The sequence below is a fragment of the Tamandua tetradactyla genome, chromosome 5 (genome assembly GCF_023851605.1).
Source record: "Tamandua tetradactyla isolate mTamTet1 chromosome 5, mTamTet1.pri, whole genome shotgun sequence".
Classification (NCBI taxonomy): domain Eukaryota; kingdom Metazoa; phylum Chordata; class Mammalia; order Pilosa; family Myrmecophagidae; genus Tamandua; species Tamandua tetradactyla.
Genome location: NC_135331.1, coordinates 38,815,536 through 38,832,603, shown reverse-complemented (window position 1 = coordinate 38,832,603; position 17,068 = coordinate 38,815,536). Strand labels below are relative to the sequence as shown.

The 17,068-nt window shown below is 38.6% G+C and overlaps 1 protein-coding gene across 5 annotated transcripts in view; it reads left to right on the top strand.

Annotated features, from left to right (window-relative positions):
- The window catches only part of PLSCR4 (phospholipid scramblase 4), a 41,783-nt gene that overhangs the window by 13,235 nt on the left and 11,480 nt on the right, over window positions 1-17,068 (top strand). For 3 of the 5 annotated variants that reach the window (XM_077160731.1, XM_077160733.1, XM_077160732.1), the window contains 3 exons: window positions 6,624-6,641; window positions 7,777-7,887; window positions 15,754-15,992. In XM_077160731.1, coding sequence (XP_077016846.1) covers window positions 6,635-6,641; window positions 7,777-7,887; window positions 15,754-15,992 — 357 coding nt within the window. In that variant the 5' untranslated portion in view covers window positions 6,624-6,634. Of the gene's footprint in view, window positions 1-6,623; window positions 6,642-7,776; window positions 7,888-9,969; window positions 10,046-15,753; window positions 15,993-17,068 lie in introns of those variants that run through there. The other 2 variants (XM_077160734.1, XM_077160735.1) reach the window with 2 other exon arrangements.

The window sequence follows — 17,068 nt, the reverse complement described above, 5'->3', positions numbered from 1 at the left end:
TGAACCATCTGTGCCTGGGCTGTCTTGGTAGAAAGTTTTTTGATTACCAATTCAGTCTCTTTGCTATTGATCTATTCATATTTTCTCATCAATTTTGGTAGCCTGTGTCTTTCAACGGATTTGATCATTTCATCTTATGTCCTTTAATTTGTTGGCATTTGTTATTCTGCTATGATGCTTTTTATGTAAGATTGGCAGTAATTTCTCTCCTTTTATTCATGATTTTAATAATTTGATTCTTCTCTCTTTTTCTTGATTATTGTAGCTAAAAATTTGTCAGTTTTGTGGTGTTTCAAACAACTTTTAGTTTAGTTAATTTTTGTCATTGTTTTGCTATTCTCTATTTCATATGTTTCTCTGTTGGTCTTACTATTTCTTTCCTTTTGCTTGCTTTGGTTTTAAGTCACTCTTTTTTTCTCCCTTAAGGTGAAAAGTGAAAGACTGATTATTGACTTGAGATATTTCTGTTTTTAAAATGCGCATACACAGCTATTAATTTCCCTGTAAGCAGTCCTTTAGCTGCATTCCAAAAGTTTTGCTAAGTCATGTTTTCATTTTTATTCATCTCAAAGTATTTTCTGATTTCCTTTTTTTTTCTTTTCTAATCCATTGGTTAATTAGAAATATTTTGTTTAATTTCCACATATTGTAACTGTACCATATTTCTTTCTGTGATTGATTTCTAATTTAATTCCATCATTTAGAGAACATATTTTATGTAATTGCAGTCTTTTCAAATTTACTGAAGCTTGTTTTATAACCAGATACATAGTCTATTCTGGACAATGTTCCACATGAGTTTGAGAAAAATACATATTCTTTTATTATGTATAGTGCTTTGTAGATGTCTTTTTTTATTTATAATGTTGTTCAATTTTTCTATTTCATCATTTATTCCTTACATCATTTTTCTGTACATTATCAAAAATGAGGAATTCTCCAACTCTTACTGCTTCCTATTTTTCTCTTCCACTTTGACAGTTTTTGTTTTCTCTATATTGGGGCTCTGTTTTTATGTAGTCATATATTTAAAATTCTTATATCTTTCTTTTAGATTGACACCCTCTCATGATTATGAAATATCCTTCCCCAGTAACAGGTTTTCTCTTAAAGTCTATTTTGTGTGATATTAGCAGAGCTGCTATAATTCTTTTTATGGTTCCTGCTTGCATGCTTCCATGGTTATAGACCCTTTTTGATTCTTTTACTTTCAATGTTTGTGTTTTTGATTCAGAAATGCATCTGTTCCATCACCCTGTTTAGGAGCTAGAACTATAGCAGGAACTTCATCCTCTTACGATCAATCCCAAACAGTTGCTTCTCATCATCACTCCCCTAACTGAGCACTGATCCTGAACGTTATACTATTATTCTCCAGATTTTCCTTAAAGTTTTACCCTCTGTGATGATTTGAAGCTATATGTATGCAGAAAAATGGAGCTTTACATGTATTTAAATTTAATATATACCTATGAGTGTGTAGGACCTTTAGATGATGCTATTAAGTTAAGGTGTGTCCCACCTCAACCAGGTTGGGGCTCAGTACTATTACTAAAGTCCTTTATGAGAGAATGAAATTCAGACAAGGAAAAAAAAAAGCTACAGGAAGCAAGAAGGTGAGATGGAACCCAGAAGGAAAGGAAGGGATCAGGAGATGCCATCAGGTGACCGAAAAACCAGAGAGCACTGGTAGCAGCCCCAGAGCACCACAGCCTTTGGGGAGAAAGCATCACCTTGATGGGGACTTGACTTGGACTTTCTTTTAGCCTCAAAACTGTAACTGAACATGTTTCCAGAACTTAACACAGCCCATTTCATGATACTTGCTTTAAGTAGCCTAGGAAACTAAAACAGATTTTGGTACCAGGAGAGTGGGGTGATGCTATTGCGAATACCAAAAATGTGGGAAAGGTTTTAGAATTGAGTAATGGATAAAAGCTGGAAGAATTATAAGGTGCTTGATAGAAAAGGCCTAGATGGCTTTGAAGAGACTGTTGGTAAAAATATGTGTGCTAAATATAATTTCAATATGGAAAAAAATGGAAATGATGGATTTGTTATTGGAAACTGGAGGAACCATGATCCTTGTTTTAAAGTGGCAGAAAACCTAGCAAAATTGAGTTCTGCCATTGCATGAAAGGCAGAACTTGAAAGCAGTGAACCTACATATTTAGCTGAGGAGACTTCTGAGCAAAATGTGGAAAATTAGCCTTGTTTCTCCTTCCAGATTGTAGTAAAATGTAAAAGGAAATGGATAAGTTGAGAACCAAACTCGTGGGCACAAAGAAACCAGAAACTGATGTTTTGGAAAATTCTGAGCTTTCAGAAAGCAAATCCCCAGAGAGTAGTGTCTCATGTTAGAGTTTAACTGAACATGGAACCAGTCAGCCACTTCAGTGTGACTTAGGGTTGGAAATGCTGAAGGACCTATATGTAAAGTCACATGGTCTAATAATTTGGATCCCTGTGCACTACTTGCAAAACAGACAAGTTGTTATGAGGTCTGTATGAACAGAGCCAATGCTTGCCTAGACTAAAAGGGCCAGAAAAGGGCCAGATCAAAGGAAAAATTGCCTCAATGGCAGAACCATGAAAACTGAGATCTAGGCTGGAAACATCTTGGGCCAAGAGAGTGGATCCACCCATGTGTGTGGAAAGGGTGGGCCTGCCCTGGTGCTTGCAGAGGTAAACCTTCTGCTTCATTGTTCAGGGAGAGTGCTGTGACCCCAGTGTTCTGAGAAGGTTGAGCATGTGACCTGGAGACTGTTGACAGTCTGGCCAATACTCCTGTGCTCTGAAAGGGTGGGATCTGTACCCCAGGGATTGCAGAAAATCTGGCCACCACCCCAATGCTTGGAGAGGCTGGAGCTCTCACCCCGTTGTTCAGGAAGAGCATGTCCGCTGCTCGAGCACTGGGCAAGAGTGGGGCTGTTCCTTCTTCAGTCCCAGAAGACAGAACATCATCCCATAGATAAAATCCAATGAGGGTGTGCCCTGCTGAGTTTCAAATTGTTTGGAACCCATGACCCCTATTTTTAATTCCAGTTTCTTCCAATTCTTTACCCTATACCTGCCCCTCCATTGTTATATTAGAAACAGATATAGCTTGTTCCCAAGGTTTCACAGGTCCACAGACAGAGGGTAATTATTCCCCTGGACAGGCCAACCCATAACCAATTTTGATGTGCTAAGCATTGTTTCTGAATGGACTTAAGGCTTTGGGATATTGTGATGGAATATAGAAAGTCCAAAGGGTGGGTCATGGTGATTTAAAGCTGTATGTACCTCAAAAAAAAAAAAAAAACATGTTCTTAAATATAACCCATTCCTGTGGGTATGAGCCCATTGTAAGTAGGATCTTTTGAAGAGGCTACTTCAATTAAGGTGTGACCCATCTCATTCAGGATGGATGTTAATCCTATTACTAGAGTCCTTAATCAGGAGAAAAGAGCCACAGGAAGCAAGATGCTGAGATGGAACCCAGGAGAAAAGGAAGAGACCAGGCGATGCCACCGTGTGTATTGCCATGTAACTAAGGAACCAGGATTTGCTAGCCGCCAGCCCCAGGACACCACAGTCTTTGAGAAAAAAGCGTCACTTTGATAATGCCTGGGTACAGACTTTCATTTAGCCTCAAAACTGTAAGCAAATACGTTCCCATCATTTAATCCAACCTGTTTCATGGTATTTCCTTTAAGCAGACAGGAAACTAAAACACCCTCGTGTAGTTATCTATAAAAAAAAATTCTTTAATTTTCCTGCTTTTGAGCATTCTTAGATAGAATCATGCTATATGTGTTCTCCAGAGACTTGCTTTTTTTTTTTTGCTCGTTTTGTTTGTGAGGTTTATCCCTTTTGCTATGTGGGGCTCTAGTATTGCCCATTTAGGAATAAGAAAAGTATCTTATTCCATCATGTGAATATACCAAAATTAATTTATCCAGTCTATCACTGATGGACATTAATTAAGATTGTTTTCAGCTTCTTTCCCTATGAAGAGTGGTTTCACGAACTTTCTGTACATATCATCTGTGTACATGTGCAAGAGTTGCTCTGGGTCATATACCTAGGAGTGTCTTAAGATTTAAGATTCCAGAAAGGTGGGTTTGTTTTCGTAAACATCAGGGATTCTTATTATTGCAAGGAGAGGACCAATTTGTGGAACTTCTTTGACTGACCCTGCACTGGGTCTGGCTTTTTGGTGTGCCCCAGGATGCGTTTATACCTCTTGAGACACAGTGGACAATGGACAAGTAACTTAGGATCCAGAGGGGGAGTTGGACATGGTCCAGGCCTCGTTGGTCTGTGTGGCCAGTGTTGGCAAGACAATCATTTAGGCTGGCAGACTACCAGTGCTTCGCCGTGAGAACTTTCACTGGGTCACAATCAGAATTCATAGTGATGACTCATACGATGTTTGAGTGCTTCCCTGACCTGCTCTGATGACTTTCCACTCCCCTTGTGAGCAGAAGTGACCACGTTCTGTGCTCTGAGAGGGAGGACGGCACAGCGCAAGGAACATGGGCTTTGCAGTCAGAATACTCAACTTCAGCAGGATTGGTCATTCCCTGAGCTACACAATTAAGTTACTTGGTCTCTCTGAACCCACGTTCCCATCTAGAAAATGGGGATAAAAACATGAATTTTTCAGAGATTTTGTTGTAATTAGGGATCAGCCCTTTGTCTAATATTTGATATGCATTCACTAAATTATGCTGTTGGTAGTGTTTTCCTTGTTACTTTCATCACCTAGATCTCTGAAATCCTAAAGTCACTTTTGATAACCTTTTTTTTCATGCTTTATTGAATCCAATAAATCTGTATCCCACTAACCTTTTTTTGCAAATCCCATCTCAAGTTCTAGTTTTCTTCTCTGATTATTCTCACGATGTTCATCTATATATATATATATATATTCAGTTTAAATATTTAACTTGTGTCCTTTTAGTTTCTTCTCACATGTAACATGTCCCAGTTTGAACTTTGACTCCTGCTTTCAGCAGTGCCGACCTTACCGCCTCCACCCTTTTCCTGTAGCTCAGTTATGGTGTCACCATCAGCTCTGTTGCCCTGGCCAAAAAACCTAGACCCTCCCTGACGCCTCTCTTTTCATCAGTCTGGCAGCAACTCCTATAGATTCTGCTTCCAAACCATGCCATGTGTCTGACCATGTCCAGCCCTTTCCAGTGTCACAGCTTTCTCTGGGTTAATTCCCGCAGCTGCTTTCTCACTACTCCCCACTTCCACTGTGGGCCTTGAAATCAGATCTGATCACTCTGCTGATTAAGTCTCCAAAAACTTCCCAACTGTGATTTTTTTGTTTACTGTTTAAATAGATATGTATTATATATTCCAAAGTGTACTCAGTGGTTCAAAATATCATCATATGGCTGTGCATTTATCATCACAGTAGACTTTTTTTGTGAAAAATATCATATACAAAAAGCAATAAATTTCAAAGTACATTGCAACGATTAGTTTAGAACAGATTGTAGAATTTGGTATGGGTTTCAATTCCATAATTTTAGGTTTTTATTTCTAGCTGCTCTAAGATACTGGAGACTAAAAGAAATATCAGTATAGTGATTCAGCAGTCATACTCATTTGTTATAACCCTACCTTTCTATGTAACTCCACTCTCACCTTTGATCTTTTCCCCACTCTTTAGGGGTATTTAGGCTATGCCCGTTCTAGCTTTTTCATGTTAAAAAGAGCAGTTCATAATATGGGACAGGAAGATGGAACTATCTGCTGTTCTGGAGAGCCTGGCTTCTCTGCATTGCCCCAACTGCAATTACAACAAATTTCAAACAGCTTGCTACTGACCTCCAGATATGATCTGACCTCTAGCTACATTTCTTAACCTCTGTTCTCCTCACTGTGTCCCAGTCACATCTGTCCGCTTTCTCTCCCTGGAATATTCCAAGCTCATTCCCATTTCAGGGACTTTGCATTCACTTTCCTGTCTTCCCAGAACTCTCTTCCCAAATATTAGTGAGCTACCTTTTTGTTATATTTCAGATAGCTCAAATGTCACCTCTTTAGAAAGACTTTCCCTGACCGTCCTGGCATTTACTTCTAAGTTATTTTTAAGCCATTTCCTTTTTTTCTTTATTAAGCAAGTTTTCTAAATTCAACCTTATTTATTTGTTGACATGTTTTTCAGTCTCATCCCCACTAGAATACAAGCTCCAGCAGGATGGACACCGTGTCTGTCTGGATCACTACTGTATTCTCTTGTGCTCTGTTTTGGAAATATGAAGAGAATGCCATAGGAATGCAGAGCACAGAATACTCAACTGTGCCAAGAAATTGAGGGAGGTCTTAACTGAGGAAATTGAGTTTTAGCTGGCATGATAAGGATTTTCCCAGTCAAATGAAAAGGGGAAAGGAACCAAGCATGATAAAGAAAAACATGTTCAAATTGTCAGTTCTCAGAATTGAGAGTAGAATAGTGAGCTTGGTACCTAATGGGTGCTCACAAGCATGTTGAGTTAATGAAGGAATGAGTAAAATGTCATTTGAAAATAAATAATTCCGAAACTTCTTAAGTTTTACTAAGTTATAATGATAAATTGTATATGTACATATGTATTTAAATCACTAAATGTTTTATTTTTCAGAATTCTTCAAAATGTCGGGTAAGTCTTTTTGAGCAAATTTGAATACACTTTGTTTCAAATGTGAATTGGATGATTGCTCTCCTTAAAAATATATATGAAGCTTATTTCTTTTTGACATTGTTTTCATTACTGTTTATCATTTGGAAAATAGAAAGGTGTCCATTTATATATATGAGCATTCCTGTCTGTCTTTGGCAGAAAAGAAGTGAAGGGGGTTGATTTTGACACATATGCACTCAAAGGTCTTTAACGAGATCTTTTTGGGGAAAATTACGTAAAGGAAAAATAAGAGAAAAGTAACTCAGCAAAAGGAGGTAAAGTTTCTAAAAAGCCCATTGTGACAACCTTAATAAAGGGTATTTGAAAAGTACGTCCTGCATTTTCTAGCCACAGATATATGGAGAGAAACATCGCATTTTGGGGATTTTTGTTTTCTATGAGATAAAAGGCATCCAGTTTTTTCTTCAGGAGATGGCAAATTTTGCTTTATACTGGGTCCAGGTTGTAATTCCTCCAGCCTCAGTCAGAGCACGGTATGTCACTGTGTAACATCATGAGAAATGGCTTAACACTTCCCCTGCAGCAGTTCAAGTGAAATGCGGGGAACCTAAGTCACTGGCAATCCTGGCAGAATCACCTCTAATTGTTTCATACAGCACCACTGCTTTTTACACCTTATGTATTTATGGTATTATACTTTAAATTTATTTAGACACATCCGATGTTCAGACACATCCGATGTTCAAAAGGGATTAGAGAGAAAAATCAGATTCATTCTACATATGACTGTTCTCTGTGTTATATCATAAGAGATAGAATTTTTACTCTTGTGGAAGAAATAGACGTGGGTAGGAGTCATCATCAGGTCAGCCGAACAACTAACGTGACAGCTTGTTACTTTGATCACAAGCGCAGTGGAGTTGCTTCTTTATTTATTAACATACGCTCATCCTGAAAATTCACCAGATGTATGAATAGGGTGATGCCTAAGAAATCGTGCGCAGTCTATTATATGTACTTAGCAAGCAGTGTAATAGGGTAAATAGGGTATTTCATATTGGATACATTCACTGATGCATACCAACAATTTACAAAATGAATGCATTCATTTATCATATTATCATCCCATTTGTGTCTGCTCTCTCCCCTCAAGGCATAGTGCCCTCCGCCCCTGAGAAATCTGCAGGTGAAATGGAAAATCAAATGAAGTCAGCAGATCCAACACCTGATAACCTTCCAGTCTACAATTCCCATTTTGTACCAGGTAGGTTAAGTATTCAGAAAGGCTGTCTGCTGGTAGTTCATGTTGCTTTTTAAATTAATTAATTAACGGAGTTATTCAGTAGATGCATTTTGAACATCTATTGGTTGCCAGTTAGTTTCCTGGATATCAATTAGAACAGATTCCTGCTGTCAGAGAATTTACTGGCTACTGGAATGGAAAGTTGTACAAATAATGACAGCAATCTCTGTGCTCTGTTTTGGAAATATGAAGAAAATGCCATAGGAATGCAGAGCACAAAACACTCACTGTACCAAGAAATTGAGAGAGGCCTTAGCTGGGGATATTGAGTTTTAGCTGCATGATTAGGATTTTCCCAGTCAAATGAAAGGGGTAGAGGAAGCAAGCATGATAAAGTAAAACGTGTTCAAAGAACAGGGTCATGGAAGTCCTGGTATGAGGCATGTGTGGGACAAATGTCATGCAAAGTTAGAGAAGTGGAGGTAAGGAGTCCTGAGTGCTGCTTAAGGAGCTTGTCGATCTGAAAAATATTTTTATAATCTGAATATACTATTGGTATAAAATGGATATTATACACTGTAATGGAAATCTGAATAATTATAGTCTTTTTAGAAAGTGATTAGGGAACATGGAAAATGAAAAAGTTAAAAACACTGTGACTGAGAAAATCATTTCAATCAGCATTTTTTATTGATATATATCACATCCCATGTATTCATCCAAAGTGCAATCAATGGTTCACAACATCATCACATAGCTGTACATTTATCACCATAAATGACCTTTTTTCTTTTGTGAAAAATAATACATATACAAAAAAAAAGCAATAAATTTCAAAGCGCATTGCAACTATTAGTTGTAGAATAGATTTAATCGGCATTTTTAAATATTTAATGACTTAGGAAAATGATGAATAAGGTGTAGTAATATTTCTTTACATATATATTTAAAATGTATATTTAGAGGTAGAAATCACTAAGTTAGCATCTGCTTTTTTTTTTTTTACTTGGTCAGGCACTGGAAACCAAATGGGTTAGCATCTGAAAGGACAAAAGAAACTCTACTTTCCATAGGATGGTGTCAAAAATGTTATTTGGGGCAGGCCACAGTGGCTCAGCAGGCAAGAACACTTGCCTGCCTTGCCAGAGGACCCGGGTTCGATTCCCGGTGCCTGCCCATGTTAAAAAAAAAAAAAAAGTTATTTGTCCCTAAATATATGATCTGCAGAACTGCAGTTTACTCTGCCACTGCAGAGTTTTCTGAAAACAGCCGTGTTTCCTTTCCTCTTTTCCCCTTTCCGCATGCTCAGGCACGTTGGATGGAGCTGACCCAGTACAACCCTTCTTTGTTGGCTCAACTTCTAACGTAGGTGTTGGCAACCCAAGATTGTGATGAGGCTGTATCTGCCCTTTTCTTTATATTTTACATCAGCGACTTTATGCGTTCTGCGTGATCTACGTTATATTCCCCAGTCACTCTATGTCCAATATGGTTGGGAATATGTCTATTTATTTCCCTCGGCACCTCAGAATTAGCAGCAGAGTAGGAAATACCCTTCAAATGAAACGACTAGACACGTTGAAAAATAGTACAGTGCAGAGTACACAACTAGTAGATTTTCAATTACCAAAAATAGTAAGAAAAATTCACTTTGTTCGCCACCTAGTGGCTGGACTATAAACATGTTTATGGGGAGTGATGCTAATTGTATTCCTGTAATACACATTAAAGGATGGGTGTACTTGAAATATTTGGCTTTAATTAATTTCTCTAAATTCAATTATATCATTCCCATTTGCACTGTAGTACTGGATGTGTGTGTTCCCACAGAAAACAGTTTTGTTCCAAGTATTTTAAAAGAATAGTTAATAAAGAACCTTTTGTTATATATAGCCTATTTAGAGAGAAAATAGCATCATTTCTTGAAAGTAAAAAGGATGACAATATTCAAAATAACAAAGAAAACACAAATCTCATTAGGCAGTATTTCTCAGACTGTTTTGGTAGGATAATGCTCCATGTCAGACTTCTTTATAGAAATTGAGATACTATAGTTAAACAAGTTTCTTTTGTTATTCTGCAGAACCAGTCATAACCCTATGGCAGTTTCAAAGCGCAAAAGGAATATAATATACTGGTTTCCCACACATAATCTGATCGTGCTCTTTTCTTCACTTCTGTGCGTATCTCTGGATAATATATACTAATAACAAAAATCATTCAATTACATTTTAGTATACAGTTTTCATTGGACCTATAATTTCTATGATGAATAGCCTTATAATATAAATTGTAATTTTCTGAGTGATGTATTGATCCTCAAATTTTATTGATAAGGTACTCATGTTAAAATCACACAGTTAATATCACAGAAATTAGATATCAGTTTGCTGAAATGATATAACAGTTATTAAGATTATTTATGCTTTAGTTGCATTATTGTTTTTTATAATGGTTAAAAAAGGAGTGGAGGGGACGGGCCATGGTGGCTCAATGGGTAAGAATGCTTGCCTGCCAAGCCCAAGGACCCAGGTTCGATTCCCACTGCCTGCCCATGTAAAAAAAAAAGGAGAGGAGGATTTCTCATTTCCTGTCTAATTTGGGTATCAGAAACACAATCATTAAAGTGTATTCTTCATGACAAATTTAACATATTTTGTCCATTTTTCCAAAGATATTAGACCTTGCTCTAATTTGATATTGTTTCCAGTTACTGCCCTTTTTCCCTCAGTCTCTGCTACCTCTCAGCCTCCCTCAAGGGCTCTGTGTGCCCCACCTTGGAAAGTGACATTCCCCAGGACTCTGGTCCCTTTCCCTTCCTTGCCCCCACCTTCTCCTCTCAGCTCTTGCATTGCATTCACTTTTCTTTTATACACTCTGCCGAGTGAACTGTGGTTTCCTTTGCTGTTAACCACTTAGAAATCCCAAATTCGTACTGACCTTCTGTGCTTAAGTTCTAAAAATGGGAATTTATTAAGTTGCAACTTTACAGCTCTAATTTCATGAAAATGTGTAAATTAAGGCAAGGCTGTGAAAATGTCCAAATTAAGGCACCCATAAGAGATTACCTTCACTCAAGAAAGGCTGATGAAGTTCAGGGTTTCTCTTCCATCTGGGAGGGCACATGGCAGAGTCTGCTAGCTTTCTGTCCTGTCTTCTTATTTCATGAAGCTCCCCTGGGGGTATTTTCCTTTTCCATCTCCGATGGTCTCTGGCTGCCTGGGCTCTCGGCTTTTTTCCGAAGTGGTTCCATCTTAAAGGGAACCACTTGAGTGGGTGGAGACGCATCTCCATGGAAACCCACACCTGGCTGGGTCGCCTCTCCATGGAAACAATAAAAAAGATCCAGCCCAGCAATATTGAATGAAGATTAAAGAACTTGGTTTTTCTGAGGTACGCAACAGATTCAAGCCATACAGCAAGTTTCTCTCTTGTCTAGGATTTAGTCGTTGCCTGGGTATATATTTTACACTGCATTGATGGTTGGGTTATTATTTCTCAGTCAAAATAGGGCTGGGTGCCCATGCATGGGGTGTAGACCAGGTCCCATTTATGTCGGATAGGGTCTGGGGAGCCTCTGTAAAGCCCTACGGTTTTCCCCTGCAGTTTCTGACCTGCCCAGCAGATGGCACTCTTAGCTTATTTAATCAGCTGGACTGAAAGTGGCATTCCCATGCTGTCACTTCACTGACCAAAATCTGGCTCAGTGTGGGGCTGTGTCTCCCTCTGTACTTGTGGCAGGACCCAAAGCTGGAATTATAGTGTCTGTCCATGTTGTCTCAGACTCTTCATCCCTCACTGACCTGGGCCTTGAAATGTCTCCCCATTTCCCTTGGGTCCCCAAAGAGTTGATTCAGACAGTTTCTGCCTGGCTGCTTGCTGCTTTGGAGAAAAGATTTTGTGGTTCTCTCCCGAATCCTTCCTTTGGAAGCTCTTCCGTATACTGCCCTCTGCAGCAGCTTGAACCCTGCCATGGATCCTGGTGGGTGTGGGTCCCTATGTCTAGGTGGAAATCTGTCTCACTGCTGGGAGAGATTTTACAGGCTGTGTCCCTGGTGGGAGGGAACCCAGCTGCTGCCTCTGCCTGCCTGTTTCTGAACTGTGCGGGAGTGAGGAGAGCAGAGAGGCTGGCCAGTCTGGGATGGAAGTTTCCTACCTGATATTTTTCTTTCTTTGATTCAGTGTTTGTGGGCTCCTTCTCCAGTCCTTTTTCACCTTACTGAGATTTTGATTGGGATTACATTGAATCTATAGATGAAGTTGCAGAGAACTTGCCATCTTAATACTGAGTTTTCCCATCCATGCGTATGGATATCTCTCCATTTATTTTTCTTTGAGTTCTTTCATCAAAGTTTTGTATGCTCCTTGTAGAGCTCTTACACACATTTGATTAGATTTTTATCTGTTTCTTTGGGGGGTGTTTTGATGCTAATGTAAATGGAATAGTGTTATTAAATCTGAAATTCAAATTGTTCATTGCTAGTTTACAGGAAAGCAGTTGATGTTTGTGTATTAACCTTGTATCCTGAAACCTAGCTATTATCACATTAATTCTAGGTGTTTTTTGTTTGTTTGTTTTTTGCTTATATTGTCTTTGTCAGTCCTTTGTGAGAATCATGTCATTTGTGGACAAAGATAGTTTCACATGTTCTTACCAAAACTGTATACCTTTTATTTCCCTATCATATTTCATTACATTAGTAAGAAATTCAAGTACAAAATGACTAAAGGTGGAGAGAGGGGACATCCTTGTCCTGTTTTAGATCTTACGGGAAAAAACCTGGTTTCTCACCACTGAGTCCTATGTTATCTATGGATTTCTTTGTGGATAGACTTTACCAAGTTGAAGTCCCTCTCTGTTCCTGGTTTGCTGAGAGTTTTCATCATGAATGGGTATTGGATTTCATAAGATGCTTTCTGCAATTATTGTTTTGATCATATCCTTTGCTTCCTGAGCCTGTTGATGTGATGTTATTCCATTAATTGGTTTTCGAATGTTGAAGCAGTCTACCTATAGAGAGTAAATCCCAATTGGTCATGGTGTATAATTCTTTTTATACATTATTGCATTCAATTTACTGATATTTTGTGGAGGATTTTTGCACCTGTGTTCATGAGAAGTATTAGTTTGTAGTTTTCATTTCTTGTAATATCTTTGTCTGGTTTTGATATGGGGTAATGCTGAACTCATGGAATTAACCAGGTATTACATACAGATAATAGGCACTAAGGTAAATAAGGCTTTAGGCTTTAGGGTAAGATTTTATGCTTTCTGCTTAGGAATTAGGTTGTGTTTAATGTTTGCTGCAATGGTAGATGTCAGTCGTAATTTCCTCTAGTATACTTAATTTTGTCTTTCCTGTTGTTGTTGAGTTACCCTAGAAAATACTTTTTTTTTAAGTTGTAGTGTTTATTGGCATAAATTTGTTCAAAATATTCTAATCGTAGTTTTAATATCTTATGTATGGTTGCTTTAAGGTTTTATAATATGCATCTTTTGTAGCAAGCAGGCCTCCCCTTTCTCTTTCTTATTTGGCTGCCGTCTCTTCCCCAGACCTCCTCCCCTGACCTCTGGGAATGGATGAAACTGCAGGCAATAAAGATAAGACACATTCCTTGGATAGGGACCCCTCCCCTAACAGCTCATCTGCTTCTCTAACCTACTTCGCGCTTTAAACTGACCAATTGTCTTTTCCTTTACTATTGCTATTTGCGGTATTAGGCTTGCCCTATCTCTAGCATGTAATAATGTCTATAAAAGTCAATGTTGCCTTTTGTTCCAGGCTCAGACTTTTGAGGTGACTCGGCTGAACCCCGTGCGCACGAGCTAATAAACCACTTGCTTCCCAAAACTGCAGACCCTTAGTCTCAGCCTGTTCTAACTTCACGGAGCATTCCTGGAGGCCTGTGGCCTCCCTCATTCCTGGTTTTTGCACTGCACTTTAACTTACCACATTCTACCTTCAAGTAGTGTTATGTCCTTTAACGTGTAGCATGAGAACCTTCAAACACGGAGCTTCCTTTCTCCTGGACTTTCTCCTTCTGGTATCCCCAGACGTGTATTCCCACATAGTTCTAAACCCCAGAATACGTTTTTTTTTTACTTTAGATAGTAAGTTTTGTTTTAAAGGGATTTAAAAATACAGAAAAAGCCTTTTGTATTAACCCACATCTTTATCATTTTTCCCCCAATGAGTTTTTTTCATCATTATTGTCGACTATTTTTTTGTTTTGTTTTGTAAAAAATAGCATATATACAAAGAAGCAATAAATTTCAAAGCACATCGCAACAATTAGCTGTAGAACAGATTTCAGAGTTTGGTTTGGCATGGGTTACAATTCCACAATTTTAGGCTTTTACTTCTAGCTGCATTCACTTTTTCAGTTATGTCTGTGTCATAATTCTCTCTCAGTTGTAATTCACTGTTGCTATGGTGGAAAGGCATGGGGGCAGGGAGTAAGTGTTCTGCAGTTCATGATTAAATCAACACTTTTTGTAGTGTGCCAGAGTCCCTGGGATGTGACTTACAGAAGAGTTTCTTAGCCCTTTTTCCCCCCTGCATTGTATGAGACAGTATTGCCAGAAGGGGTCCAGTTGTTTAATTGTCCTTCCCCTAAATCATATAAGGTGCTGGTAAAATATCCTCCCTTAAGGGCAGGGCTTTGTTAGGGAGAACAAAAAGCTCTGAGCTTATTTAAAAATTTTACTTTTTCCCTCCGTTCTTGGAGGCAGAGTTCTCACCTGCCATGCTGGAGACCTGGGTTTGATTCCTGGTGCCTAACCATTTAAAAAAAAAACTTTCTTTGTGGCAGTTTTCCCTGTGACATCCATTTTGTGGATTTAAGAAAAGTCATTGATTTTCAGTTTGTCCAGCTTTTTTCCATCTGTGAGGGTGGACGTGACAACTACAAAGCCTTTTACATGTTGATGTGGAAACCAGAAGTCCCCCAAGTCTTTGAATTTTAAAGAAATCACTATTAAATACAAAGTTGCCACTGTTTAGCTTAAGAAACCTTTGATAAAACAAGAAATCACAAATTTGCACCCATATTGGTTTTTGTCATATGCTAATTCATTTTATAAGTACTCTTTTTATAATATTCTGTCCCTTTAAGGAAATCTGGTTCCCTTGATCATGATTTATAATGATAAATCAACATGCATCAGCTCCCTGGCTAGAGGTGAGGTGGGGTGGGGTGGGGAGTGGAGAAATAGTGGAGGGTACCTTTAAGAAATTGAATCTAAGGGATGTCAGGATTGGTGAGCAGTCTGAGAACTAGATGACAAGGGTAAAAACAAGCGATTGAACTGAAGGCATGTAGTTCAGTTAGTAAAAGAACTGCCTTGGACAGTGCAACAGTGGCTCAGTCACAGAATTCTCGCCTGCCATGTCAAAGACACGGGTTTGATTCCCGGAATCTGCCCATGCCAAAAAAAAAAAATAAATAAAAATAAAACACTTTTAAAGTTAAGTAGAACTTTCTACCTTCGTGAATCTGAAATAATCATAATAACAAAATTTGCACTGTCATCTGTAAGGCCTTGTGTTAATCCCACAACAACCTAATAGAGTAGGTATATTATTATCCTCAAAAGAGAAATAGACTAAGGCATAGAGAGGCTAACAAGTTGCCTGATATTTCAAACTTTATTTCTGCACCTCTGAAATGAGAAGTAACTATCTCATAAGGTTTGGAGGATTAAATGAGTTAATAATCTGGAACTCCCACTGCTATATTTTTGGTACATGGTATTGTCTCAGATCCTCTTGCTATTTTTAGGAAGCTGTCATGTGACCCATGTCATCTCCATGTAAAAAGCCATGTTAAGCTCCAATCTATCTTCATTTAACAGCATATTATACTTTCATCTGTTTTTTAATACAGGGCCCCCTGGACCAGCTGCCCCTCTCCCTGCAGGCTACGCAGGAGTCTTGCCTATGGGTTACTACATTCCACACCAGCCCAGTACCTTCCCCTTGCGCCAGCCAGCTGGCAGTGCCCATCCTCTCCAGTATCAGCCTGGCAAATATCCCGTGCCGAATCAGCACCCTACTCCCGTAACGTGGATGCCAGGACCGGCTCCTATGCTCAATTGCCCTCCTGGTCTGGAATGCTTAACTCAGGTATTTGAAACAAATCCCAATTCTTTTCATAAAGGAGTATGACTGTGGGGATCTGGAAAGGAGAGATAGAAGGCTGGATAGAGTAGATAAAGGAGATGGGCTGGTATTGACAGACGCCTAGTTTGTGGGACCACAAGACTGCTGGTAGAAATTTCAGAAATGTAGATGGAGAACAGGGAGCAAGCACGTTTTAACTGGGAAGAATGTAGTTTGGTGCAAAAGATGCATGTTGAATTTTAAGCTATTTAAGATACTCTGTTGAGTAAAGTGAAAACAATAGGAATAGAAGAAGAGTTATCATAGATGCATTTGGGGTGTCATTTGCTTAGAAGTTAAAGGTCTTAGCATTAATGAAAATGACGGAAAGAACAGAGTCCTTGACACGGGGTGACTGACCAAAGTGCCACCCTCACCATCCGTGAATTTCATGAGTGACTCCCACCTCCACAAAAAAGATGCAATGTAAGAAAAATAAGATATTACTTCAAGTCCAGTCCCAGAGACCCCCTTCTCACAACTCACCCCCTGAAGACCACCAGTCTCCTTTCTGCATAGACCTTCTGGGGTCACCAGAACAGCCAGCTCAGAAACTGGGACGGTATGCAGGGTATTATTTAAAAACTCTTGTCTAAACTTGAAAACTTTGCTTATCGAAAATAAGACAGAATTAGTGTTGGAAACTCTGAGACTTCTGAATCTTATTTTGATTTTGGAAGAAGGGATATTGAAATACATTATAAGCAAAGGGCTCACCAGTTCAATCCTTGTGTCCTCATTTAGTTACTCAGGTATTCCTTGGAGTTGGCAGCTTTCTTTTTTCAATTCCCTGCTTTGGTAGGGACTCCTAATCCTGTAAAATGGTATGTTGTTATAGTTTTAATGCATGAAAGTCAGTATATTAGGAAAGTTTGAATTTTATATGAGCCAAAAATGTTATTAAATTGCTGTTTTTGTAAAATATCAATGAAATACAAAGAGAGGCATTAATGTGTAATGCTAGCGTCAACCCCTACATTATGTCAGGAGCTTATAAAATGTTTTTAGTTGATAAAATTTAGAAAGTGTTCTTTTTTCAC